We start from the raw sequence: 27114 nt of genomic DNA on the forward strand, positions 1-27114 counted from the left end.
CAGCAGCACAGCTGCATTACACTGAGGACAAAGTGGCTTTCTGAAGAAACTTCTAGAATTTATATCTTCTCCTTACATGAAATAACATAACTCAAATGAGCTTATTTTCCTAGTTCAAATAAACTATCTTATCACAAAAAAAAAAAAAAAAAAAAAGCATTTTGACACCCATTCTTCACAGTTGTTCTCTCTCTTGCAGTGAACAGACAACAGGTTTTGGAGTGTTTGCTGCAACACACCACACACTCGTACATCCACCTAAATGAAGCCACTGTGGACCAATTATGAAAGATCTGTTATTCCATTCGGAGTTACTCATCTGGGGATTTGATTTTTGATTTGTTTCCCTCTGAGGTTTTTTGGAGCGCTAGTGGGATGAAGTTTAAATTAAATTGGGACCATCAGCATCCCAAAGACAACTATTCAGTAGCACACATTTAATATTGATTTAATATGATTATGTGGGTTGTTTGTAACCGCAAATGTCTAACTAATGCCACTTAGACACAAAGTACTTTATATATTCATTACCAGGAATGTTAGAATATGAACCAAACCAAAACACAGCTAAATAAGCCACACAAGTATGCAGCTCTGAAAGCTACAGGAAAGTTAAGAATTAAAAGCTGGAGTTTTCAATTAACAGAGACAGTCGAGGTGGATTGTTTTGTGTATTGCACACATGGTCTAAGGTGCCACTGGCTAAATAATTACAATATTACCGAATACCCAGAGCAAGTGACAAACCACTCATTAAGCTACACAAAATTAATCACTAATAAATCAAAACTTCATCCATGCCAGTTGTCTTTGAGGATGATTTTTTTATTCCTGGCTGCTTCCAGAGCCAGGTGCATCAGCCAGTTCCAATACCATGAACTTTGGAAAACAGGAGTGGCTGTACTAAGGCACAACATAGCTGTTTCTAAAATATCTCTTATAGCTGTAACTACCAACCCAGGGGGTGGAAGAGAGTGAGGTGTAGTCTTCTAATCCTACCAAACACCACAGGGATGAGTTTTTGGTATTGTCAGTGTCAATCCCCACTGTGGTTTGTAGCTACACGTGAGGCCCTGTGCCAGATCCTTGCTCAGTGCTGGACACAGCAAAGTCCAACCATGTTTGCTAATTTCAACACTGTTGAAATTAGCACTGTTGTGCTGTTCTGAGCACAACATGGACTTGACTTATAAAATAAAAACATTGGTTGATAAACGGGAGTAGGATTGTGCAAGAGAATTCAGCATCAACGAGCAATCAGCAGCATCCTCAGAGTATGTCAGAGCACGGGGGTCAGCTGTGACAACTTTTGGCCCATGAGGGAAGAGTGTGGATGTTGTTTTACCTGAGGCAGACACTGCGGTTGGGCTGCACAGAATCTAGGTGCGATGGCACCTCACCAGCACCCAGCACCCGGGTCTTACAAGGACTGTGGCCATTCCTCAGCACAGCACGAACACCTGGGCACAGACCGACACCTCACCACGGCAAGGCTGCGGCACAAGCAGCACCCACCAACATGGCGGTGCGGCCTGAGGGAGCCCCGCCCGCGCGGCGGGAAAGCCGCCGCCTCCCGCGGGACGGAGCGGCCGCTGGGCGGCGCTGCCGAGCCCCGCAGCCCGGGGTGCGGAGCGGGGTGCGGGATGCGGGATGAGGGGAGCGGGATGAGGGCAGCGGGATACGGGGGACGGGATACGAAATGCGGGAGGCCGGGTCGTGGCCGCCGAGCCTGGCGACGTTCCCGGCTGCCAGGCGGCGAGAAGAGACGGCGCTGCCGATCGCGGTGGTACCGCAGCGCCAAGCGCTGACGGCTGGCCCCGGGAGGCAGCGCAGGCCGCCCTGTGCAGCTCCGAACCGGTCGCCGCCCCGCTCAGGGCACGATCACGTCCGGTGTCTGTCGGCTGACAGTGAGCAGTTCTGCCAGCCCTCGGGGAAAACACCAAAACATTCCCAATGTTCTTCCTGGCAGTGTGTAAGGAAGGGTTTCCCAGTGGCACTGCCGGGACGGAGCCGCAGTCACCGCCGGCATCGCGGCACGGCCGGAGCGCGGTGAGGGCAGCGCGGGGAGCAGCCGCCTCTGGCCGGGGCTGGAGGGGAAATCACATCTACTTCAAGTCGAACAACTCAAGCGTCGGGCTGCTGGTAGCAAAGGTTTCAAATCAAAGCAAACGAGTTCCAATCAAAGGTTTTTGTAAAAATTAGACCGCGAATGTCATGCAAACAAAACACGGCCTGTGCTCTCAGTGGTGGGGATGACATGGTGGTATCAGCGCTCCTGTAACTTAGCCACACATACCCATACTCTTCAAGGCGTTTGAAGATTTGCTGATACTCCATTCTAATCCATGTTAATAAAACTCAATGTGTAACTTAACTTGCAGCACTAAAATCCACTATGTTGCCCAGGTAGAGAATCTTCTTTGCTTAAGCAGTAATATTAGTAATTCATTTTTAACTCAACTGTCAGAATGTGGTATCAGTTTTCCAGTCGTTGTTCAAACCCTTTTAGGTTTTCCACAGAAGTGTGTTTTCATTTATGTCAGAAAAAAAATTGTATTGAACATCATGATTTTTTTTAAAGCATGGGCAGTGCCAAATTCAGGAATGCCTGACTGTTGAATGCACTTTATACATGAGGTGTGGAGCTTCAGCAAAGTGCATAACACATTGGAAATATTCATTACAGTGATTTCCAGTAACAGAGGGAATAGCTAACTCACAGGACTAGTCATCTCCCAAATTGTACAGTCTGCTCAACTAAATCAAGGCTTTGCTTCAAGGTCTAGGAACGACACATCACCTGTATCAGCAACAAAGGACATAATTCCTGGAGGATGTTACTAACTAAAGTTTACAGGGAAAAGACAAGTGGTACATTCATAATATATTAACACTCAGCACTGCAGCTTAACAGGAGACAAGCCCTGTTGTATAAAGAAATTAACACCAGAGCAAGAACTCACCCTGCTGTTCTTACACTATGCTCCTGCTATTCAGCAGAATATTTTTCCTTTTACTAAAATATAATTTTTTTTTAAATTAAGGAAAACAGAATGTCATTTAGTTTTTCAGCAAGAGAAAGTACATTATGAATAGCGTTACCAGGTGTTTCTGGTAAAACTAGAGGGATTTTGCTGGACAGTTATAATTCCCTTTGCTCTGTCCTCCTCCTGTCCATGTATCCTAGACTTTTATGGCACTTCAATATGGAAAATCCTCACCGTTATGGCCAGAGCTGCCATTTCCCCATTGTTTCCCCCTTCTTCACTTTCCAACATGAAACACACATGAGCTTCTCACATGCAATTCAACACAAATTCCATGAAATTTCTTTTCTCTCTCAAATACCATCTGTCAGAAAGAACAATGGGCAAAATGCTCCTATACACAAATGACATTGCAATAAACTGTCTTCAAAGTCTATAGAGAAAAAGTTTATTTCACCCAAGCTCGCTTTAGGAAAGAAGAAAAAAACCCACATTTACTATTTCACCCTTACCCCTTTCTCTGTCAGATAAATCATCAGTATTTTTACACCAGCTTTTTTCAGCTTCAAGATCAAATTAGCAACATGAACTCTCTGTCAAACAAAAGGAACAAACCCCACAGGAATCAATGGGCACTCTCATATCACACTAGTGGGCAATTAGCAAAGAGAAACAGAAGGAAGACCATGATCACACTTTCACTAGGTAAACAAAGCTGATCTGTAAAATAGATTTATAAATGAATGTAGTTAAAAGTATCAATAGGAATTTGTGTGCCATTTGGTCTTTCATTCAGTAAGCACATTGATCTTTGCAAACATGATTCTGACTAATGAGCTGTGTTAAGTGGCTCTTGGTTTCTTATTTTGTTGCTTTGTGAAAGATTGGGACTCACAGAAGCTGATTTAAGAAACAAAAGCTTCAATGCTTCTGCACTCAGATATCAGCTTCTCAACCTAATCTCCAGAACAATTCTCAATTTATTTATTTACTTAAAGGCTACAAATCCTATTTAAGAGCTTGCCTGAAGTAGGCTGTGTCATCTCAAATGGAAGAAGTACCATGGATGCAGAGTTGCCAGATAGGGGAGTTCACTTTAAAGTACTCTTTCAAAATACTCTGAAAAGTACCAATAATGGCTGCACCACTTCCAAGCATTCACATACTGATTCAAACAGTGCATCATTTACTTGTTCTAAGAAACAAACAGCATGTCAAGATGCACAAACAATTGCTTCAGCTTTGCTTGGAGCTTTGACTGAAAACATTTGTGGTTTAATTTAACTGATTTAATTGGGTCCATCCAGGTATTGAAAAATAACTAAAATTATTCTATCTAATTCACCCTTCAAAAGAGCTCACAAAATACCGTTTTCTTCCAAAAATAGGGGCATGTACCATTTCAAGATTGAGTATCAACAATGGTTTTTACATCAAACCATGTAATTCACTGCAGAATAGGCACCTTTTTTCCAAAAGTTTTCTGGATACTTTGTATATTTGGCTCAACAAAATTTATATTTTAAAAAAGTCTTTTGCTGCTAGGCAGAACAGAGGCATTATTTAAAAGTAAGGCGAATCCAGAAGACACACAGAGAAGCAGCTCCATCAGTGGACAAACCAGTGTATGTTTTGATATCAAATCTTCTGAATTCTGAGACTTGTTGTGGGTTTTCAGCAGTTTGATGGAAAATAAACACCTTTCATAGGCTAACAAGGCAACCTGGTCACACAATGCATATTGACTTGCCTGAGAAAGTTACACTTTTCTTCACTTCAGTGTCAGCTTTGCTTCAACCTCAATTGTCATAATGTGACTTTACTTTTGTACCAGAGAAAGTGGAAGAACTTCAGCTTATATTTTTGGTAGCACTCCTCTTCAAAAATCACTCAGCACACATTGATTGTACTCAACAAAAATCAAGGGGAAGCTTTGTAAATGCCTGGAAATGTTCCATTCTGAATTTCTAAAGCCGCTTGTTTTGGGTATGATGAACAAATTGTCTTACAACAGTCTACACTGTACATATGGTTGGCAGGGAGGACTTGTAATCTTCTCAGCTGAAGACAGTAGCTTCATCCTTTTAGCTCCAATAAAAATACTAGAACTCCAATTATTCCTTGATAGGAAATTCCCAATTTCAAGCCACATCTGTTTAAAATTTCTCTTTCCTAATCCATTTAAGAACTGTTATCACAACACTACAAAAAGTGATGGAAAAAGTAATTTAGTGTTTCACAATGAAAAAGTCCCTACAAAATCTATGATATGAAAGAGAAACTGCTAAACACAAGGAGATAAATGCCACTCAGTACAAAGTGGGGAACACAGCTGAACACACAGTACCTCACACACACCAACTCCTCATTACTAACAATCATAAAAGTGCCAGAACCAAGACTTGCCACCGTAGTTTTCTTTTAGAGGTCGAAAATTAAGTTAGGTTGTGAGTGATGTATGTTTTTTCACATTGTTTGCCTTGCTGAGAATGAATATGTATTAGATGCATTTATTTTGTCACCATCTCAAAAACCACAGGCTGGACAAGTGAAATCCCTGTGGAGCTGCAGCTGTCCAGCCCCAGCAGCGCTCACTTCTCTGCGGCTCTCTGGGCATTTATTATCCTCTGTCGCTTCTCCCGGTTCCTGCGCCTGTTTTCTTCATACTGGAAGACAGAGAAGGAAATGAATAGATCAGCTGTTATCATTAAACACATATGTCAAATTTAAAACTCTAGAAGCATTTTTTACCCAGGAACAGAAACAATACATTTGGCTGATGTGTTAGAAATACAGCTCTTGTTAATATCTAGATATAGGTTCATTTTTTTGTGAAATTAACATTTGTACTTTGAAATTAACATTTATTCTATTAAAATACAGGTTTATAAGTTTGAGGTTATTAAGCTGAAGAGCATTAGAACATTCTAATAATGAATATTCAGTTAATCTTAAGGAGGAACTTAATTATACAGTGATCTAACGTACACAGCTACACTTCACACATGAACTAGGAAAAAAAAGTTGCACTGGCGCTATTCTAGAGCACAGGTCAGACTCTTTTCCTTTTGCAAGATACTGATTAATGTGTATCTGCCTTCTGAAAAATTAATTTGTCATCACAGGCTTGGTCTATTTTTGATCTTGGTCATTAACTACAAGCACAGATAAAGCAGGATACCAAGATGAAAGGAACAAAGACAAATTTGGATTGAATGAGGGTAAGGCATATGGGGATTTTTAATGGTTTAAACAAGAACCACAACAGAGGCAGGAGTCCAGTGTAAAATGCAATCGAGAAAGCCTTCACAGGTAAGACACATGTGTAAGATCATCATGCTTTCAAGTACCCCCCTCCACTAGCAGAATCTTGAAGAGCCTTTCTTTCATGGCAAGCAAAAAGGAAACATTTTCATGGCTCAAATAAATGAAAAATTAAAAATCAATGCATCATTTGATATGCATTTCATGAGAAGAAAATTATTTTTGTCCTTAGGTTAGAGCATATATTTGTTCAGTATTTTAATAATTGGTATCAAGAATAAAACCCAAGTAAGCCACAAATGTTCAATTCTTTATATAATGTAATAAACTACTAAAGAAATTTATTTTGAAAAGGATTTGCAGTTTTTCATCCATTATACTGATTGGTCTATAACTGAAATAATGACCCAAAACATTACTTAACATTTACAGAATGCTTAACTTTTTCCCTTGCCAATATTTAATTTTTCAATAACCCATCCATGTTTTTATGTAGAATGAGAACAATGGATCTTTAAAAACTACATCTTTACCTATTCAATATTGGTGAACAACCTTTCAGGGGCTTCCTAGTAATGGCATATCAATATAAGCACATTTTAAGAAGGCAGATAAATATAATCATCAAGAACTCCTTTAATGTAAAGGCTTCAGTGGAAGAAAAAATAAGAATAATGAGATTACGTGGAAAGAAACTTTTTAGTATGGTGAAATGTATGTAAAAATTAGAAAGTACATTTCAAAGGTGCATGAAACGTTCATTTAGATGTTCTGTCATGTAGGTACAACTACCATAAATATAAAGAGCACTCTACTGAAAATGTTCCTATTAAAACAGTTAATCCACTTAAACTCTGTCTTCATTCCTTCATATCTGCAGATATTTTTATTTAGGGCTTAGCTCAGCAACTCATTAAGCAGTTTCAGTCAGTGTAACTCACTTCAGCTTTAAGTGTTATTTATGCAGAAGTGACCATTACTGCTTTATATTAAATTCTGTGCAAATATCACTACTAAAAAAAAATTAAGGAAAAAATCAGAAGCAATCTGTGAAGTGTCAGTTCCTATCTGCAGTATTTGTTTCATTAAAATGTGTTTGCCTATTTTTGTATATCAAAAATACACCATGCCATTTGTTAATGCCAGATTTTATTTGACAAATTTATTTTTAAAAGTTTGGATTTGGTCTCAAGTGCCCACAGCAGAACATGCTTACATTCATTGATTGATACTACTTGGTAAAAAACAACTCTAGTTCTCTCCCATTTTTTATTAAGCGTTTAACTCACAATATTTATAATTTATTGCTTACCTCTTTCTTTAAGCACTTCCTCATCTCACGGTCAATATCATTGCAGTGGCCAAAAAACTTCAAAACATTGTGCTGATGAGTTAAGGAGAAAAAAAATTACAATTCAAAGGTTTCTTCCTCTGAAGCTCTATATTTATTTAAATTCATTTGCATTTTTCAACATATCCTGGTCTTTTCCTCTCCCTTTCTTGTGAAAAGTGGTGTTTGGTAACTTTTTTCCCAAGCAGGCAGAAGTTCAAGCTACTCCTGAAGTTCACTTGAGCCACCCCTGCCTGGCTGAGAGTTGAAGGCACTCACCTTGCATAACCAAAGGAGGACACCTAAGCTGAAGCTATTGTTTAAATGCAGAACATACATTTTATTGATCTGGAAGTCAGTCTCACAACTCTCACTCACACTAGTTTAAATAACATACAAACAAGAACTATTCTGAACTCCAGGTTGTGATACAGAGGCAATGTCCTCCCTGCATTAGTTTTCAATATTTCTTTGTGACCTAGAGAGGCAAAGGACTCACTGCTCCATTATCCCAGCTGCATGAAGAATGTGCTGCTGGTCCAGAAGATGCAGGCACCAGGCTTAATTGACTGGAACATCAGAACCAGTACAAAAAAACCTCTCTGAATCTTAAGGTTAATAAATAAGATGCATTTACCATCTTTAGGGCACAGCTCAATTGTGGGCCTGAAGCACATTTAAGTGTTCCTTATTTTCTAAAGAACTGCAGGCCTTGTCCTCATGAAGGCTCTCCACAGCTAACATGATGGTATTCACCATAAAAGTCTGTCCTTAGCCAGGATTTCTTAGAGCAATTCCATTTTCCTGGGCATTAAAGCACTCTCAGAATGCATGGCTGTACAAGGACTGCCTTTTCAGGGCCATGCTTGTGCCATGTTACAGAATCTCAGGGCACAACCTGGCAGCAGAGCATCCAAGTGATTTAGAAGACCTGAAGGAGGGGGCTTTTAGTAGATATTTGTAGCTACACAATGAAAGGAGACAACTCAGCCAATCTTAACAAACAACTCATGAATTTAAACAAAAAAACCCAAGAAGAACAAAATAGATACAAATGAAGTCCCTTCCACGTTTCAGAGGAAATCCTGTGTGCATTTCCACAGCTGACCAGCAGCTGGATGGATTCATACAAGTCACCCATGAACACCATTAAGGATTCAAACTATGAACAAGATCTCATCCAATAGAACACAAGTGAAGTAGGAGTGGGTTAATAAAGTTTATGACAAACACTTTACTACAGCAGTGCTATAATTAGCTTGTTTATACCTCTGTGATTTATAAAGGGCATCAGATGACTGAAGCAGTTGCATGGAACAAGTTGTCACTTTACTGCACACCAATCTTGCTTTTACAACATTTTCATTCCAGATAATACAGATTAAATTTTGTATTCTACTTGCATACCTGCATGTTCAATTTCAAGGTGAACACTCACATTTCAAGCTAACTCCCCTCTGACTAGTGCATACAGTGGGTTTAATCTATGTTTATTTAGCCAGATTCCTAAAATGTCAACTTCTTGACTGAGATTATAAGGGGAACAAAGAATCAGTTTCTCAAAAATAGCTATTACACCTATTACAGTGATACAAATGCAAGACAATACACATTTCTTTGAGCTGCTACCTATAAAAATTCGTCTATTTATAGCACATGCTTGGCACCAGAGGGGAGTTATTAAAAAAAGAAGTGACATCAAATAGGAATCCCATTAACCTCTCTTTGCTTGATACAAAACTTGATATACAGGGCAGGTTCTGGATTAGGGATAAAGTAAATCAAATTGACTGTTCTGAAAATGGACACCCAATTAAAAAATAATGCTTTTCACCTCTCAGGAATGGCAATTTAAATTGCAGATTAAGGGTCTTAGGACATTTTGGCATTTTAAGAAAACAGCAAGTAGTCACCAATAACTCATTACTATCACTGACTTCAGATTTCAGTGAGTTCAATTTAGAATGAATATTTCAGTAAATTCCCATTGAATTTCAAATGAAAAAGTATTGCTCCCTTTCCACTGAGTGTGAAAAAGTCATCCTCACCCTTTCTGTTCTGAAACTGCCAGCACAAACATCCTCTCCCAGCTGAGCACAAGACTGACAAAAGTAATTCCTCTTCATGCAAAGATCAACTTCAAACAAAAGCAAGAGAATATAATTCTGTGCATGACTATTATTGCTGCTCCCAGTGCCTTCATAAGGCAGATTGACAACAGATTCCTTTGAATCACTTGCTGCCAAGGAGTTCAAGTGCACCCTTTAGCTCCAGTTTCAAGGCAGTCTAATAAGCTACATCACACAAGTCCATGATATTTCTATCTTCACATTCATTTAAAATAAAACCCCAAAACACAAACAAAAAGCCAGCCAACCATTCACTACTTGCAAGCAGTAAATCAATACTGCTGCATTCCTCGTCAAAGCACAGAAAGCCCCCCTAGGTATGCAGGACAAATCTGAATGTATTTCCTTTCCTAATTGGATTTGTTTTCACAATTATGAAAAAGTAATTACAACAGTTTCACTTTATATTGCTTACATGCTGCCTGTTCTCCTAACTGAGGGTCATCTGGCAATCCTTTTGATACCACAGTAGTTAATGTACATGCAGGCTTCTCACTAAATTCTAGCTACAGAACATTTACCTACATTATAACATTAAAGTTGTTGCAAAAAAAATCAACTAAAAATGAAAGGAAAAAAGTTTCTACAGTCTCTCAAACTTCCTAAAGCATTTTTTAGGCAAATTAAAATTTCTGAACTCAGAAGAAAAGCGTAATTCCTACATTCAATTCAACTTTTAGTCTTAAAGCTTGGAGATGTTTTGTGCAGGAGCAGTGGAATGGGAAGTGCCTCCTATGAGATGGTATCAACAGACTGCAGTGTGCTGATCTTTCAAGATACTGCACTCCAAGTGCCAACAAAACAAATTACATGTTGCTGAAGAAAACCAGAACAATATACTCCCTGCAAATGAATTTTAGTATTAAAACTCTGCTCTCTTCACTGCTGTAATTTAAAAATCATAACAAAGTGTGGTGCTGAAAATGTTTTTTAATATGTTACTTTAGCTATATTAAAATCTTGCAAAAGTGTTGTTACCCATCTTTCAGATAAAACGTCTTCTCTCACATTTTGTGAATTATCAGCCTTGCTTCTCATCCTGCAATGGCTTTTGAAAAGAAAAATTTACAATTCTCTTCAAAACAATAAAGCTAACCCTTGTATTGTCTTAGAATCCAACTGCATTAGAAAAAAGTATCAACGTCACAACTAACCATGGAGGTGAAAATATTGTAGATTGCATGTACTGGTGTAAATCAAGAGCTTTCACACTCATAGTGAATATTTAAACATATTTTTATCTCAGTAAAAACAACGAAATTTAACTTTTTTATGCACTAATACCGTGAGATTATCTCTGCAGAACATCTATTTAGAATGTACTGGGAAAATGATTAACAACATTGCAAGGATGCTGCAGAAAGCTTTCAATGCAGAGGCCAAATCTTCTACATCTAGGAGATGTGGACAAAGCAAATTTATAAAAAGGCTTTTAAACAAGTGAGATGAGGACTCCATAATCTTGAAGCAATAAAGAGCCTGGAGAAGCCTGAAGACAACGTAGCATTTCACATCCTTGAGTGGGTGCCTAATAAGAAGATGGAAGTCAAGGAGAAATTCCCAATTAGCTCTCCAAGCACTGAATATCAGGCATGTGGCTGCTGGGATCCCCAACATCAACACATCTGCTTCTAACCACACTGAAGCATCTGCCCCAGGGACAGCTGGAAGATGGAAATGTTGTGAGCATACAAAAAGAGGGCATTTGAAGCTGATTTTATTATTGTTTTTAAGGGGTTCACAGTACTAAAAGATACAGAAGTTATTCCAGTTCTTAAAACAGGTCCCTAAGTGTTTAGCTGTAGCACAGAAAACTTTAAGGTATGTTGTATTTCCTAAATAAATCACTGGCATGATTTTACATCCAGTCATGAGAGAGTGAAAACACACCAGCTGTATTTCATGGCTGTTCTGCCTAGAGGAGGGTTTTCTCTCCATGATCATATAATATCACCACTAATTTATCTGACACTCATTTCCCCAACCCACCCACTCTTTTCTCTGCTCAACACTTCTTACCTCCTTGTGACACTTCTTGAGCAGACTGATAATTAGGTTACACTCTTCAGTGTGCAGATGAGGAGACAGGTCTGGATGCATCTTTAGTTAGGGATGATTTTAGTAGCACAGGGACAGGAATCTGAGAAAATTTCCACCTGCCAACATTAAAATAGAGTCACTAGCAAGTCTGATTTAACACCTAAGATATTATCACTTGTTATTTTATCAATATTTGAGATCAAAATGCAGTTAATCATATAATTTATATTAAATGGTTACAGTCATTAAACTCAGCACATGTCTGATCTTCTACACAACCCAAATGTTAACAGTCAGCTAGAAGTTTATAATCTTGGCTATCACAAACACAAAACTAAGATTTTAATTTTCAGGGACTCTCTAGCAGCATTAATCTTTCTTGAACTCCAGATTAAGTTTTCACCTTCCTACTCCAATTTTCTGTTTTCTTACTTTAAAAAGTTAAGTGTATGTGATTTTCTTTCTACCTTTTACAAAGATTACAACAGGAAGCACAAAGCACTCTGAGAACTGGCATCTTTTTTTAGCTATCTACACACTTTAAAAAAATCCTAATCCAGACACTGGTGATGCTTTAAAAACCAATACTTAATCACTTCATCAACACAGTATTGATGTTGTTTTTTAATCACTAAGAATTGAAATGTCCCTTCTTGCAACTCCATGTTGTTGCCTCTTGCTTCTTCACCGTGCTCCTTTAAAAGCAATGGGATTGCTCTCCTCCATGAATCCCCCACTCCATCACACAGTGGAAGGAAGCATTTAGGTTTCCCTCATGTTTACTCCCTGAAACATTAAAGGGGGACACCCTTTCCTGCAGGGTTCTGTGGGGAGGGAGCAAGTTCTTTAGTTGAAATGGATTGAAAGCATCATATGACAGTGGCTGAAGGAAGACGACATCTTTGTTCAGGAAAATCATCATGAAGGGGAGGAGAAAAGTCCAGTTCATACCAGGACAAATGGGCTCATCTTGGTAAAATTTTATTTTTATGGCCCATACTGCCACTGACTTGGAGAGATGTTTGTTTGTTTGCTAAGTATTTTGTCATTTCCCCTTCTCCCAAAGGGATCACCTTTCCAGCTGCAATACACCAGACAAACACCACTACCACTTGCAGTAAGCAGCCAGCACTGTCTTAACACTCCTGCTAGACAGACTGGACAAATACAAGTAGCCAATGGTCAGATTTTGCTATTGCAAAATCCCAAAATTCAGCTGCAGGGCTGACAGTTCTAATCTCCACTGCTATTCCTAGAATGCTCAAGGAATATGTTCAGCTTAAAATATATATATGTACACTCATATATTCAGTACTTCCCATTATGTGTTCAGCTTAACAAGAGTTAGATTCCCACAAGCAAACTGAATTTTAAAAATCCAAACATTTAAAAGCCACTTGAGAACCATGAGAATATGTTCCACATAGTGTTGTAGTGATTTCTTCCAAAAACCTTCCCCATGCTATCTGGAAGTCTAACATTACACTACACTTACTCTTAGCACAGAAGTTGTTGGAAACTGTACAAGTTGCTTAAGCATTCTTTCCAACAAATTAACAAATGAACCTTTAGAAATAGGACAGCAGGAGCACGACTGTAACAGCAAAGTGATTTAGAACCCTTCTGTGTTATTGCCACCAGCTTTTGATAGCATTCAACACGCAGTCACTATGTTTTAAATTTATCAGTAGAGGTTTTTGGATAGCTCTGGAGTTATCATTCCCCTGAGAGGGTGACCAGCTCAATGGCTGTGTGTTACTTTAACATGTGGGAACCCAGATGATTATTAAAGCTCTTCATCATTCAGCTCTGCCCGTGCCTCCTAAAACTGTCATCTGAGCTGGCAGTGTCAGGAGAAAGCCAAAGCAGTGTCCTAATGAAACTGGGAATGCACATCAACACAGGCCAGCAAGTCAAATGGAGCATTTCAGGGGAAGAGTCATTATTTCTAAACCAAGAACAGTAATCACTGCCATTGTTGGCAAAAGTATCCTCAGGCAGTGGATGAAAGCCACCAGTGCCACCACCAGAGGTGCTGGTGGACTATTTTAGTGAAAAGCCTTCTTAGAACTCCAAGGGATTTTCCAATGGCCCCTCTCGTGGAACAGATGCCACAAAACAAAGGTCTAAACCAGTTCACAGACCAGTACTCCTGAAATTTTCAAATAACATCCCATATTAGAATGTTTCAAGTTCTAGCACTCAGTTCTTGCAGGATGTGCTGGACTAAGTAACAAAACATCTTTCTGAGCTTCCCTGGAGGCTTTAAGCACTTCTGAAGTTAGGTCAGAGCAGTGTTCCCAGTGCTCAATATTAAACTGATGTTCAGAAATGTCAGATTAGACAGTGGTCTATAAATGAGCAGGGAAGGCTGAAATCTTTTTGCTGGAGGGGAATGACTCTGACAAACAAAAGATTTTCAAGAGAAACAACAATTTGTGTGAAGAAAGAACATTGGTTTCCTTAGTTTCTTTTTAGTAACATTCTAATGAAAAATAAGAATTGCAAGGTGCCATCTTAGCAGAATCTAACTCCAAATTGACAGAATTTTATAAAGGTAACTCAAAGGGAATTGATACATAAAAGAATACTGGGAAAACAAAACAGAACAAAAACATCACAGGAAAAAATCGTGAATAAGCAATATAAATTGCTCTGAGGAAACTACTAACAGAAATGTGGGGTAAAGAATGCCAAGGTAAACACACAATTTCTGTAGAAGAAATACTGGAAGTGAAGTAAAAGAACAATATTTAGAAAACACAGGAATTGCTTTAGAACTGCAAAATGCTAAGCAAATCTTAATATCTGAAGTGACTATTTGGAAAGAAGTAAAGAAATTATCTCTTTACATAATGGCACTGATATAGTTCACTGTTTTGCACAGAAATGTTCTGCCCTTTAATATGTTTGATAAGAGATTCAGTGCAATTTTTTACTTCTTGATAAAACTTACATTACATAGGTATCTCAATAATTTGGTTGAAATACTTTAAAAATAAACATTTCCTTAAACTATTAGTCTCTGAACATAGAAGACATGGATGAAGATAATTAATCTTTCAACTTCCTAAACCAGTTTCTAGATCTTTATTATTCTCCTGGGAAAAAAATAATTAAGAAATTGTTTCATTCCAGTATCATATCCTGCCTGGTTTCTCCTTAAGTAGAGAAAATATAGGATATTCTACCTGTATTGTTTCCATCATAAACCAGATTTTTTCAAAAGCCTAAAGCTGAAAATTCTCTGATAATGATACTGAACTTCCAATACTAGAATTTCTGTTTAGAAAAATAATGAGATCATTCCTTGTAAGCAATCTTGGGAGACTGAGCATCTCATATTTTCTAAAAGCAATCAACAATAAATTATCGAGATGTCATAATCATCCCTAATCTGAAAATTGATCTATACATGTGTTCAATACATTAAATATTTCCTATTAATTGCAAAAGGAACCTACATGTACTACAGAATTCAAATAAAACTGCAGACACCCAGGAAGGAGGCAGAAACCAAAGGCTGACCCAAAAAAGGAGGGAAAAACACTGTGGGCATTTCATGTTTGACACCAAAATTTAGGATAAAATGCTCATTTCTCTCCACATGCCAATTTCTCCTCCTGACTTCCTCACACTTCCTGTGTGGAGAAATAAAGGGTTCAGTACATTCCCACTTCTTCCCAAAATCAACTATGAGGTCAGCATGTCAGGAATCCAGGGAAGTTCCTTTCTTTTCTCAGAAACTCCCATAAATATGAACTGACCAGTTCCCTGATGCAGCAGGAAAACTGAATTAGGTTCCTTTAGTTTTGCTGCTCAGCCCAGTGCTGAATCTTTCCATGCTTGAGGGGCAACAGTGAAGGGAAGGTTTAGATCTAGGCAATTGTTTCAATAAGATGCTTTTTGTATATTTAATTAAAACATGTTAGAAGACTATTTTTTAAACCAACTTTTACTATTTTTCCATTTGAAAAGAACACAAATCACATTTTTTTCAACTTTCTAAGATCATCGGTAAAAAAAAACCCAAACCACATAAATTCTCACACTCTTCAGAAAAACGACCCCTTAAAGCAAAATGCAAATCCTTGTTTAGCAACCCTGATGATGAAAAATGACGCCTGAGCACCTACGTTGCTAACGATGCTCTTGACCAGGAACGCAGAACACAAACATTTGCAGCCAGCGCTCCAACAACGCCCACAGGGCGGCAGCAGCAGCGTGCAAAGCACAGCAGGGACGGGAACAAACCCTCCACTCCACTCTCCACGTTTAGCATTTCTTTCTGCGGTTAATCTCATGTCTAACTTGATTAATACAAACCATTTGGAGTTTCGCGTTCTCGGTTACGCAGTATTATTCTGTTTGGAAAAAAATATTTACAATCTCAACGATTTTTGTTTACTCAAATCATGTTTTCTCTAAGATTTTTAGCATAAAAAATTCAGCTCCGCAACTAACAGGCTGGTGTTTACATCAAGGTATCATCGGTGACACTTCAGCAGAAATCTTGCATTCCTACACAGAGAATTTTGACAAAAGCTCTGAATACTCAGAGATCAGTGAAATGAGAAATCACAGTTGACACACACCATTTCAAAACCCAAGGGAACTCAAAACTCAGCACTTTGTTTCTACCTTTCAGTAATACCATTAACATCCTCCAGACCAGGATATTCAAGTGTCACTCTATGCTGCTGTCCTTTAGGTTATGATTAGGCACATTGAGAATGACCCCAAACTTTCCAGCATCTTCAAGAAATTTAAAAATCCACTTTAATAAACCAAGCTTAGCTAAATCTTACAGAAGTTACTCATGACCTCTTGAATTTCAGTCTCTAAAACCACGCACTGGTTTTTCAACATTACTTATTAAAATGAGGGAAAATAATTTACAAACATATCTATGAAGACTAGAAAGGAAACAGAAAAGGGGCCAGTTATGTCTACTTTGAGATCTTTTTAATTATGTAGAATGCATTTACTTTCCCTGAACCTAAAGAATAATATTTTTTAATGCTGATAAATAAGATTCATATTGATTTTATTTTTACATGACTGTTTTCTGCCCACAATTCAACCTCCCTCACAGCAGCAGAATGAACTCACCTACTTTTAGTACCTGATGAAACTACACCATACCTGATTTCATACTTAGCAAAATAAATTAAGAAGGTGTTAATCCTAAGGAACAGAGCAGGTGGAACACCAACTTGAATACTAATTTCTACAATTTTATTTAAGGTTGAATAGGTGATTGAGTAAAGCACAAGAAGTTATTTTCACTTCCTGGCAATTATTTAAGGTCGTATTCATGCAAGAAACATCAGCAGAGTTTTGGCACAAATTATTGCAGAATATGCAGTTAAGAATGACGAGATCCAGACAGCATAAAACAAAGCACTGTCCAGTGGAAGGTGTCCCTGCCTGTGGCAGGGGGTTGGAACAAGATCATCTTTGAGGTCCCTTCCAACCCAACTCACTCTACAATTACATAAGGACAAGGTGCTGTCACCAAATTCCGGTTTTGCCAGCTGCTCTCATACCTCAGCTGCATCCACCAGACCAAGCTTCATTCCATCTCATCTCCATTTTATTAATTTCCCAAAGAAGAATTCTATGAATCTGTCAAAATCTTGCAGCTTACTGTAAAACAGCTTTTCCCCTTCAGAGAGAAAGGGAGCAAGAGGATCCATTTCCATGTCGGAAATGACAGGCTCTGACCCCTCTAGCAAACCGATCCCGTGACCAAAGGCAGGCAGCACTCGCAGAAAGTAAACAGTGCTCGGCTTCTGCCATGGGCTGCGAGGGGCTGGCAGCTGCTGTAACCACCTTAATGCAGGGGGGCCCACGGAAGCAGCTCCGCAGCTCCTCACTGCTCCCGGGAGGCCTCAAGGAAGCGACGGGACACACAGACACACACAGACAGACAGACAGAGGAGAAGCAGTTTACGGCAGCCACAGCGGAAAGACCCCAGATCGCCCTCAGAGCTGCCCTTCCAAAGCCCTCCGAGAGCTCTGGAGGACGTTACGCGGTGAGCGGAGGGTCCCGGAAGGCGGACCCGAACTCGGCTCAGCACGGCCCCCCCACCAAAGCCAGGCGGTTGGAACAGAATACGGCAGGAGGGGGGAGGGTTTCCCTTTACACCCTCTTTTGCCTGGATTTTTCCCTTTCCCGCTGGCCCTGCCCAAGGCCGCCCCTCACTCACCCCAGTGCGGGGCGGACGCAGAGAATCGGCCGGCCCCGGCCGGAAGCCGCCTCCGAGCGCAGAGCGCGCCGGCGCCGCAGCGGGGCGGGGCTGCGGGCGGGGAGCCCTGTGATTGGATGGACGGGGCACGGCGCGGGGTCTGATTGGTCGGTTCGAAAGGTGGGCGCGGGAGCGGCGTGAGGCGGCCGGGCCGGGGCAGATCCGGTCCGCTCGGTCGGTTACGGGCTCTGCGCGCCCGTGGCCGCTGTCCGAGGGCCCCGGACACTCATCGGACCGGACAGACAGCAGCAGCAACAGCCCTCTGCTCGCACCAGGCCTCGGTCGGTAAGGGAGACTTCTAAGCGCGTGACGAGACTTGGTTTGTTCAGCTTGAAGAGCGGGAGACTGAGGGGGGAACTCACGGCAATGTACCGACTTTCTCCTGAGGGGAGGAGAGGGGCAGGCAGTGATCTCTGACCACCAGTGACAGGAATGACATGAAGCTGTCTCAGAGGTTTAGACTGGATATCAGGAAAAGGTTTTTCATCCAGTGGGGAGGTGGCACTGGCACAGGCTCCCCAGGGCAGTGGTCACAGCGCCAAACTTGACAGCTCAAGAAGTGTTTGGACGAACCGCTTGGGCTCCTGGTGGAATTCCTGGGGTGTCCTGCACAGGGCTGGGAGTTAGACTTCGATCCTTCTGCATCCTTTCCAACTCAGGATATTTTATAGCTCAGTGTCTGTGTAAGTTATTGTATGTATTTTAACTTGCCACTGCCTAAGTCTGTAGTATGATGCCCTTAGGACTGCCATCAATGTCAGCCAGTTGAGCCAAGGTGCAGCTCTCTACAACTTTGAAGGCAGCAAGTTCCCTGAGCCTGCCTGTGGCTTGGTCTTACTTTCTTTAACCTTTCAGCTTTCCAGGTGGTTCCATCATGGATGAAACTGTGGCTGAATACATCCGAAGAACTGTGCTAAAAATCCCAAGGGATGAAATCAAGATGATGCTGCAGAAATGGGGCTTTCTCTCTGAGGCACAGCTGCAGACTCTGAATTTCCACCAGATAAAGGACAACATTTCTCAAGAAGTTGTTCAACTCTGTGAGGTAAAGCTAAATGCTCTCCTTCAAAAAATGTCATTGACATATAGGATGCATGAGAAGCATCATGAAAAGAAACTGAAACATTAATCTTTTGCCACAACACAGCCTCAAATGGAACTTTGTAGTTTGGAAAATGTAAAGCTGAGCTTGTAACACCATTGGTTTTGTCTGATCTATAGGAGTGTAGAACAGCCCTATACTAAGTATGCAAATACATGGTTTTAGCTCTAAGTTACATATGGTAGATAAAATTATCTACATATGGTAGATAAAATGTTAAACCTTTAAAAAGCGGGTGTTTTTCTAAATTGTAAAATAAAGGCATTGATTGAGATTTAGACTCATCACAAAGTCCTGATTTAAAGCTATTTAGTATGAGTAATGGTAGCACTAGTTTATATCTTTTAGACTTTTAATTTTTTTTAACTTTCCTTGGCCAGAATTACTTCCATGCAGCATGCTGTAAGCAAAAAAATTATATGATCTAACTCTGATTTTAGTGTACCAGAAGTCTTTAATATCATAACCCAGATAAATGCAGTTATTACTGCTACATCTTGAGTTCTCTAGCTTTTGGTATGATTCCCTTGAATTTCATACTCAAAAATTGCTTACTTGGAGTGTAGATCAAATAAGAGGAAAAATACTCTTAAGTTATTCTCATAAAATGGCAAATGCCATATTTTAAAATAGCATTTTTTTCTGAAATACTTGTATCTGTGACAAATTGTGTCATGCAGTTTCTTAAAAATCCTTTCATGCTGTAGAGCATAAATAATCAATAGCCAGTAGGTTAAAACTCCTGACACTTTTAGTAGGTTAAAACTCCTGACAGTTTTCCTACCAGTCACTGTTGCATTGTCATAAATATCCATTAATTTTCTTTCTAATTGCTTGTTCATCACACTGAAAGGATTACATTCCTCTTGCTGCCTCTGGAGAGGAACAGTTAAACCTTGCTGAAATAGCTTTCATTATTGATTTCTCACAATTTGGGACCAGGTGTGGTGCCTTTGAAGGGAGTGTGTGTGCTGTGGGCTTCAGTGCAATGTCCTTTAAACTACCAATACTGAGATTGTTTTTCACTTGATAAACAGTGTGATCTGGCTTTCTGGACCTGTAGTTCATCATGCACTCTTGTTCTTTCTAGGAAAATTCTGCAGACATAAAGCAAGCAGCAGTTCTAGACATAATTTGTAAGTAAAAAGTGAATTAAAATTACATTTTTTTTTCTGAGTAAGTTGGTAATACCCTTAATTACACAGAGATGACCCTTGTGGGGTGCAGATGCATTTGAGGTAAGCACATCACATCACATTTTAGATGAATCTTATTGGATGTGGCCTCTTTTACAAAAAGCTCAAGATCAACAAAAGTCTATAACTCCAACTCCAATATCAATTCACAACTTGTTTAGACAACAGTTTAAATCTCAAGGTTTTTTTCTAACAGTCTACATGTCTTACCTTGAGCAGTTTAGGTAAAATCTCCCTTAAACATTGAACCCCAGGGATGCCCTTTATTAACCACTCAACAAATTAGAAAAGAACTTTACATCTCTTTAATTAACAAAAATCTATTTTGCTTTTATGATTGCTATGAGTGGTAGTTTAAGAATGTTAATACATTATATTGCATTATCAGAAGTCATATTTTTAAAGTAACCTGTCTATAAAAGTATTGTAAAATTCTTTGTTCCTTTAATTCCTGTTTGATAATACATTATGTTATTGAGCAATTCCTATTTTTCCTAGACAACCACATCTACCAAAACAAAAGAATGTGGAGTGTTTACCAGATGAAAAAATCAGGTAAAATGTCTTTCCTTGCTGTAATCCCACAATTCTCAGCAACTTAGTGCTGTGCTGCCTCATATCCTACATTTTAACCACTGTCCTACATTTTCATGTAGCTTCATTTGGATTTTTTCTGTAGAGAGATTTTTAATATTTTACTGCAGCCTAGTATGTATTTTTCAATGGAGATTACATTTAATGTTTTTAGAATACTTTCCATTAACTTCTCAAGCAATTATTATACATTAGAAATTACTATTTAAATATTAATCTTTTCTCTGCATAACAATAATATGAGTCAGAATTAAAATACAGCTTTTTGTTTAAGGTTACGCAACTTTATTTTTTCCTGCTTAATTTTGTTTCAGCAAAACTAAAAACATCTGTAAACTACTTGTAAACACAAATCTTATTTCTGGTTGGGTTTTTTTGTCTCATGTAACAGGAGAAGAATTGGAATATTTTGATATAACAGATTTCAAAAAAAAGTTTAAAAGAAGACTTCGGTCAGCCTTGAAAAATGTAAGAATCCATTCTAAATTTGCTTCATGGCTCTGGGGTCAATATGTTGTTTTTATAACTGTTCCTCACAGTTTGAGTCAAGAATTAAATGGAATTATTCATTTAGGAATGATAGGAACTGCATGTGAAATAGGAAAAATGTATTGCATATCTGATTTAGCGACTTCACAATTGTGCTGGAAGGAAAGAAAATGCAGGTTTGTGTTAAAATGTGACTAGCTTCAAGAAGGGCAGCATGTTGGTGGTTTTTATCAAATCTTTGCCCAGTTTGCAGGAGCCTTTAGTTGCTTCAGCTCACCAGCTTCATTTGGCAAGGGAATAGAAAATGCCTCTGGCTGATCACCTTTGCCACTCCATGACACCCAGTGGGCTCCCACTCACAACAGGAGAGGCAACAAATCCAAATCACACTCACAGCCAATCAGCTGCAGTTCACATCACTCTTAGAGTAAAGTTTTGCAATATTTGGGGGGTTTTGTTGTTCAGGTTTTTTTTTTAAGTCAACCTACTTGAGTCAAGGTAAAAAGAAGTAAACAAGGAGCAAATCAACAAGAATAGAAAAGGGAATGTTTAGACTTTTGATTGTGTATTCTTGAGCAGTGTTAAATCTTAAATTCAGGTCTAAAATGACAAGTTGATCAAAAGTTTAGTTTCTCCAAAAATTGATGTATTGGAATTATTGCCACTAGCCCTCCTTCTAAACAGACATCTTTGTGTTGTTTTCCCAAAAGAGAGATCAGTGCTTTTGTAACAAGCAATTTTCTATTTTCAACCTTCAGAAAAAAATGTATATTGACAGGAAGAAAAACAATATTAGAATTTGAAAGGTAATTCTTCTTTTTATCCCATTTGTGAGGTTGTTTTTCTGTGGAAATTTTATTTAAATACAATCCTTATGCCATTTAGTGTTTTTCTTATTCAAGCAGTGGTACTAAATTATACTTGGCTCTTGTGAACAGAGGTGTTAAGAGATAAGAAGATGTTTATGGATACCCAAATGTGTTGGTAAATCAAAACTTTCCTATTTCTGTCAGGTCACCATCACCTTTAAGGAGTATGAGGACAATGCAATCTGGATCCGAGTTGCCTGGGGAACACCACACAAGAAACCAAACCAGTACAAGCCCAGCTATGTTGTGTACCATTCACAGACCCCCTATGTCTTCATTTCTTCCTCAGTGCTGAAGAGCACCTTGCCTCTGCTGTGTCAGGTACAGATTAAAACTGCTCAGGCTGGCTTCCCCACAGTCATGTAGAGCTATAATTGGGTTAGCTTTTAAGAGGATTGGTAAAGACACCTCACTTAACAGAATTTGCTAAACTCCATTTTTTTTTTCTCCTTAGCTCATGATAAAAATGACGCAAAATCCAAATCGTTGGATTGGTGCATTGTGAATAAATTCAGTTTGTTGGGATTCTTACTGCTCCTGAATTTAATTTCTTAACTAACTCTTGGGCAGTATTCCATTAAATTGTCTCACAGAAGTGGAAGAATATTAGATCAACACTGTTAACTTCAAGAACTAAGCATATGAGCTCATCAGGGAATCATTTCTGTGTACTTGTGATGATCAGCTTTGGTAGTATTTTTTCCTCTATTTAGAAATTTCCTCAAATTTCTGTAGTAGTAATTCAAATATGATTCTGTTTGTTTATTTTTCAACTGATAAGACTATGGGACTTAGCTTGTTAGTGCTGTGAATGCTTTTAAATATTAACCTCAGCTGTGTAACAATCTCTGCAATGTTTTTCAGATATGAAAATCCTTGTTAAAGGGCAGTTGCTTACCTTGGAACAAAAGCATCACAATGTCTAGAGATGCTATATGTTTTTTACATATTATAAACACAGTGATGATGAAGTCTGATGTTAAAACAATTTTAATTTTTATTTAAAGGCCCTGATTGTTGCTTCCAATTACCATGACATCCGTGACATGGAGCTTCGAAGTCATTCTTTAAACTCCCTTAAAGATATTGTGTTTAAAAGATATAGCCAGGTGAGCCACTTCACAAGTAAATCCTAAGATAAGTCTTGCTTTTTGTTTCAGGCCTAGTTCTCACCCCTTAGCAAGGGGGAAAATTCACCTTTTCCAAGAGACCATCAAGTTAAAATAATATTGAACTACTGAGGTGGACAGCCTTTCATGAAGGTAACATTGCAGTGGGGATGTAATTATTTGGTATCCCATATACTCTTTATTATTGTAATTCCTGATGGCTAAACTCAGATTAAAAATTACATGAACAATTCAGTCCTAAGCTTTTTTAGCATCCTTTCATTAGGCTTCCTAGAGCCATGAATTGAAGGCTGTTGGAATGGGTGCTTAGTCTGCTCATCCATGCAAAACTTGTAAATAGGGAAATGTTCACAAATATCCTAAGACAGGCTTTTTTTTTCAAAATTAGGTTGGCTTCCAGACTTCTAGTAATGGTCAAAATTTGGAAGATCATGCTTCCAGAATGAGAAATAAAAGGAAATATATTAAAGTTCTTTTCAGCTAGAGGTTCTAAAATAATAATAATGATAATAATAATTTTTCCTCTCTCTCTCTCTATTTAGAACTTCCAAACTTGCCCTCCAAAACCTCTGCAAGGAGGGAACATAGAACCAGAAAATGGTATGTATAACTGAAATGTAAAGGCAGTTTAAATGTCATTCCTGCTAGCTTGTGAAATGAGATTGATAAAAGGAAATGTCCATTATGTTATCCATCCCTGGTGCCTTTATACTGGCTGGCACTGGGAGAGGTCAGTATTTCCCATGAGTGGTACTGGACATGGAAACCAAATCCACTCAATGCCCAGTATCTCACATTAGTTTGTGTTTTTCTCTTGGTAAGAACTGAAAATATAAATGATAGAGGCAGCTACCTTATCCAAAAAAAGAGTGCAATGAATTCATTAAAACTATTATTTACAAATTTTCATTGGAATAATCTGATCAGAAAAACAGGATTGCAGCAGCTGACAACATTGTCTTTCTGCTTTCTTTTCCCTACTCTCTTCCCCTGCAGCAGATATAAGGATAGTTGAAGAAAACAGAAGTGAGAAAGAAAGAATCCACAGACTGAACCAGGAAGTTTTTGGTAGTGGTCCCCAACCAAAACTGGAATTTGCACAATACAGGGTAGGAAAAGCAACCAGTTTGATTTGGGGTTTTCTAATTTTAATGTAGCAGTAGTTAGATTAAATTTCAAACTTAAGAAATACTATGGAGTTTTTTACTTTTTACTACGGAGTTTTTTAAAATTTAGGGAGGACATTTTAAAATAAATCAGTTAAAAGTTTCTGTAAGAAACAGGTTGAAATTTGATCAGAGTTTTAGATCGTGTTTCAGTCTTTCAGCCCTGTGAACTCAGCACTTTGCCCTGTTTTTGTAACAAAAGTAGACTTAGACCAGCAATGTGTTGGAGCATGAGAAATAAGGGTTATTTTAAGTACATAAAAAACTTATGCTATGTATGACACCATAATTGACTCCTCAATGATGCACAGGTTTTATTGCATGAACAAATAAACTGAAAATTCTAAGAAATACTTAATGTTTTACAGTATTGCTGAACAAGCTGCTTCTTGCTTTCAGAAAACTCTGCCACATGGTGGCACCCTCAGATTTTACTACAACATTCCTCCAGCTGGAATCATGTTATCATTACAAATTAGAAACAGCCTTATTAAATGTTCAAATGTAATATGTAATAACATATAAATATATTTATTGCTTGTACTCACTGGTTAAATTTTGTGTTAACAGCTTGAGACGATGTTTAAAAGTGATCCTAAAATGGATGTTTTGGATAAAAAAGAGCCATTCAGATGTTTGGTCAAGTTTTCTAGTCCACATCTTTTAGAATCACTGAAATTCTTGGCACCAGCAGGTAAGTGTTCCAACTCTGTAAAATGGATGGAAATTCCAGAGTTTTAAATATTTTTGTCATTTTCCATTCTGCTTGTATCTCACATAAGGGAGCAACTTCAGAGTTGGTTTAGAAAGAGAAACGTAGAATAAAAATGTTACCACTTTAAAAACTTATCTCTAAACAATTTATTCTTATAATTACTGGTTTGTATATGGATACTCAAGCTGTGGTTTTAGTTTTAGTGGTTTTGTTTTGTGTTTGAGTTTTATTAACAGTTATTAAAGGTAAGTAGTGGTTGAGTACAGCTGCAATTATCTGTGTCTCTCTCTCTCCCCAGGTATGGCTGATGCACCACTCTCACCACTCCTTACATGCATACCACATAAAGCTAGGAATTATTTTAAAATTAGAGAAAAAAAAGGTTTATATCCAGAAAGTTTTGTAAGCCCTTAATTTAAAATTGATTAATAGAGAAATATGCAACTCATTTATCACTGGAATTAATCTAAATCATCATAAGGTTTTAAAAAATAAGTTATTCTTTCTTAATACCCTAAAGTTTTTTCCATATTATGGCTCTGCTTGAATTATTTTTCCACAGCTGTCTTTAACAGAAGTTAGCCTTAACTAATAAAAGCTAGTTGCAAAGTTTAAACAGAGATGATAGTTATTTTAAATTTACATGTGATGACTGCTCTTAACTGTATTTTAATAGTATTTGTGAAGTTAATAAAGACACAATAATAGCTGTAGATGGCTACAATATTCCAGGTGGCCTTTCATATTTTGGACAGAGCACCTGCCCTGTTTGTGACATGGGAACAGTCCCTTTCAGATGGCTGGGGCTCCCTGCCTGCAGCTCAGGCATGTTTTTATCTAAGTAGAAAAATTGTATTCTAAGACTATTTCAGGGCATGGGGGAGAATGGACTTTGGGAATGAAGCTTCCATCCAGCTTTAGGAGGGATTCATTAATTCAGCTTCCAAAGTCTTTCTCACCAAGGGCAACAGCCACTAAGAAAATCTGCCTGTTGCTATTAATGTCTTAGAAAATTTTGTCTCAGAAGAATACAATGGAAGAGGCAATATTTTCTTTTGAGGAAGTTACATCTTTTAGAATATCTCAGTGGTTGATCCTTCTCAAATCCTTGCCCACTGCCACTGGATTTTTGCTTGGGAACAAAGTTCATGGAATTGAGATGGCAACAGTCACTAATGCAAACAGCTTTGCAATGAAATTCTTTAGAGCTGCTAAACATTGGCAATTATAGAGATATTTCCTGCTTTGTTTTTTGAGATTGATTTGATCTGGAGATTCATTTAAAATGTACAAGTTTTTACTTTTAATTCTGTTATCTGAATTGTTTTGTGTGTACTTGGTGAATGTAGAATTCCCATATACTTTCAATATCTCAGTGTACAGAAGCAGCCATATTTCCAGAGGTGGTATGGGCATGTTTTTTGTTTTAGACTGTAAATAAATGTGTAAATTAAGTCATCTCATGAAAGTTTGTTTGGCCTGACTTGAAAACATTACTTATATACAGATTTTTGGTTTGGTTTTCAGCATCTCTATAACTCACACATGAAAATAGGTTTAGGACTATCTGCTAGTGGTATGGATTTTGGGAATTCCACCTGTGTGATTTAAATGTTGATTTGACAAAGTACTTAACATAATGTTAGGATTGTGGAAGAATTCCAAGTTTGGTGTGATAGACATTAAGAGCTGGCTCTTAACATATTCCACCATACCTCCAGGATTCAGATCCATTAAGATTCCAGCATATATTTCACTCTGTGCCACTTGTTCTTCATAATGCTCTCCCAAATAACCTAAATGCCTGAGAGGGTAGTGATTTACCATACAGGTAAAGTTCCCAAGTGCTCTA

General features: G+C 38.4%; 2 protein-coding genes across 4 annotated transcripts; one reads left to right on the forward strand and one right to left on the reverse strand.

The window, feature by feature from the left end:
• Positions 1–3412: 3412 nt before the first annotated feature.
• CMC2 (C-X9-C motif containing 2) lies at positions 3413–18068 on the reverse strand. The gene is made up of 4 exons (XM_071440733.1): positions 17963–18068; positions 11730–11866; positions 7564–7635; positions 3413–5653 (listed from the first exon to the last, which is right to left on the reverse strand). The coding sequence occupies exons 2-4, from the start codon at positions 11808–11810 to the stop codon at positions 5579–5581; spliced, it is 228 nt and encodes a 75-aa protein (XP_071296834.1). The 5' UTR covers positions 11811–11866; positions 17963–18068; the 3' UTR covers positions 3413–5578.
• Positions 17503–26730, forward strand: CENPN (centromere protein N). 3 transcript variants are annotated; one of them, XM_071440731.1, is made up of 11 exons: positions 17503–17788; positions 18857–19046; positions 20194–20239; positions 20798–20854; positions 21285–21361; positions 22396–22572; positions 23259–23360; positions 23924–23981; positions 24378–24490; positions 25118–25241; positions 25561–26730. In XM_071440731.1, exons 2-11 carry the CDS (start codon positions 18876–18878, stop codon positions 25674–25676), a joined length of 1041 nt encoding a protein of 346 aa, XP_071296832.1. In that variant the 5' UTR covers positions 17503–17788; positions 18857–18875; the 3' UTR covers positions 25677–26730. The 3 variants fall into 3 exon arrangements, with proteins under 3 accessions (XP_071296832.1, XP_071296831.1, XP_071296833.1); XM_071440730.1 differs by lacking the exon at positions 17503–17788 and adding an exon at positions 18148–18286; XM_071440732.1 differs by lacking the exon at positions 17503–17788 and adding an exon at positions 18148–18282.
• The last annotated feature ends 384 nt before the right edge of the window (positions 26731–27114 follow it).

Source organism: Agelaius tricolor, unplaced genomic scaffold (assembly GCF_023055355.1).
Source record: "Agelaius tricolor isolate 1412-34295 unplaced genomic scaffold, bAgeTri1.0.p SCAF_15, whole genome shotgun sequence".
Lineage (NCBI taxonomy): Eukaryota > Metazoa > Chordata > Aves > Passeriformes > Icteridae > Agelaius > Agelaius tricolor.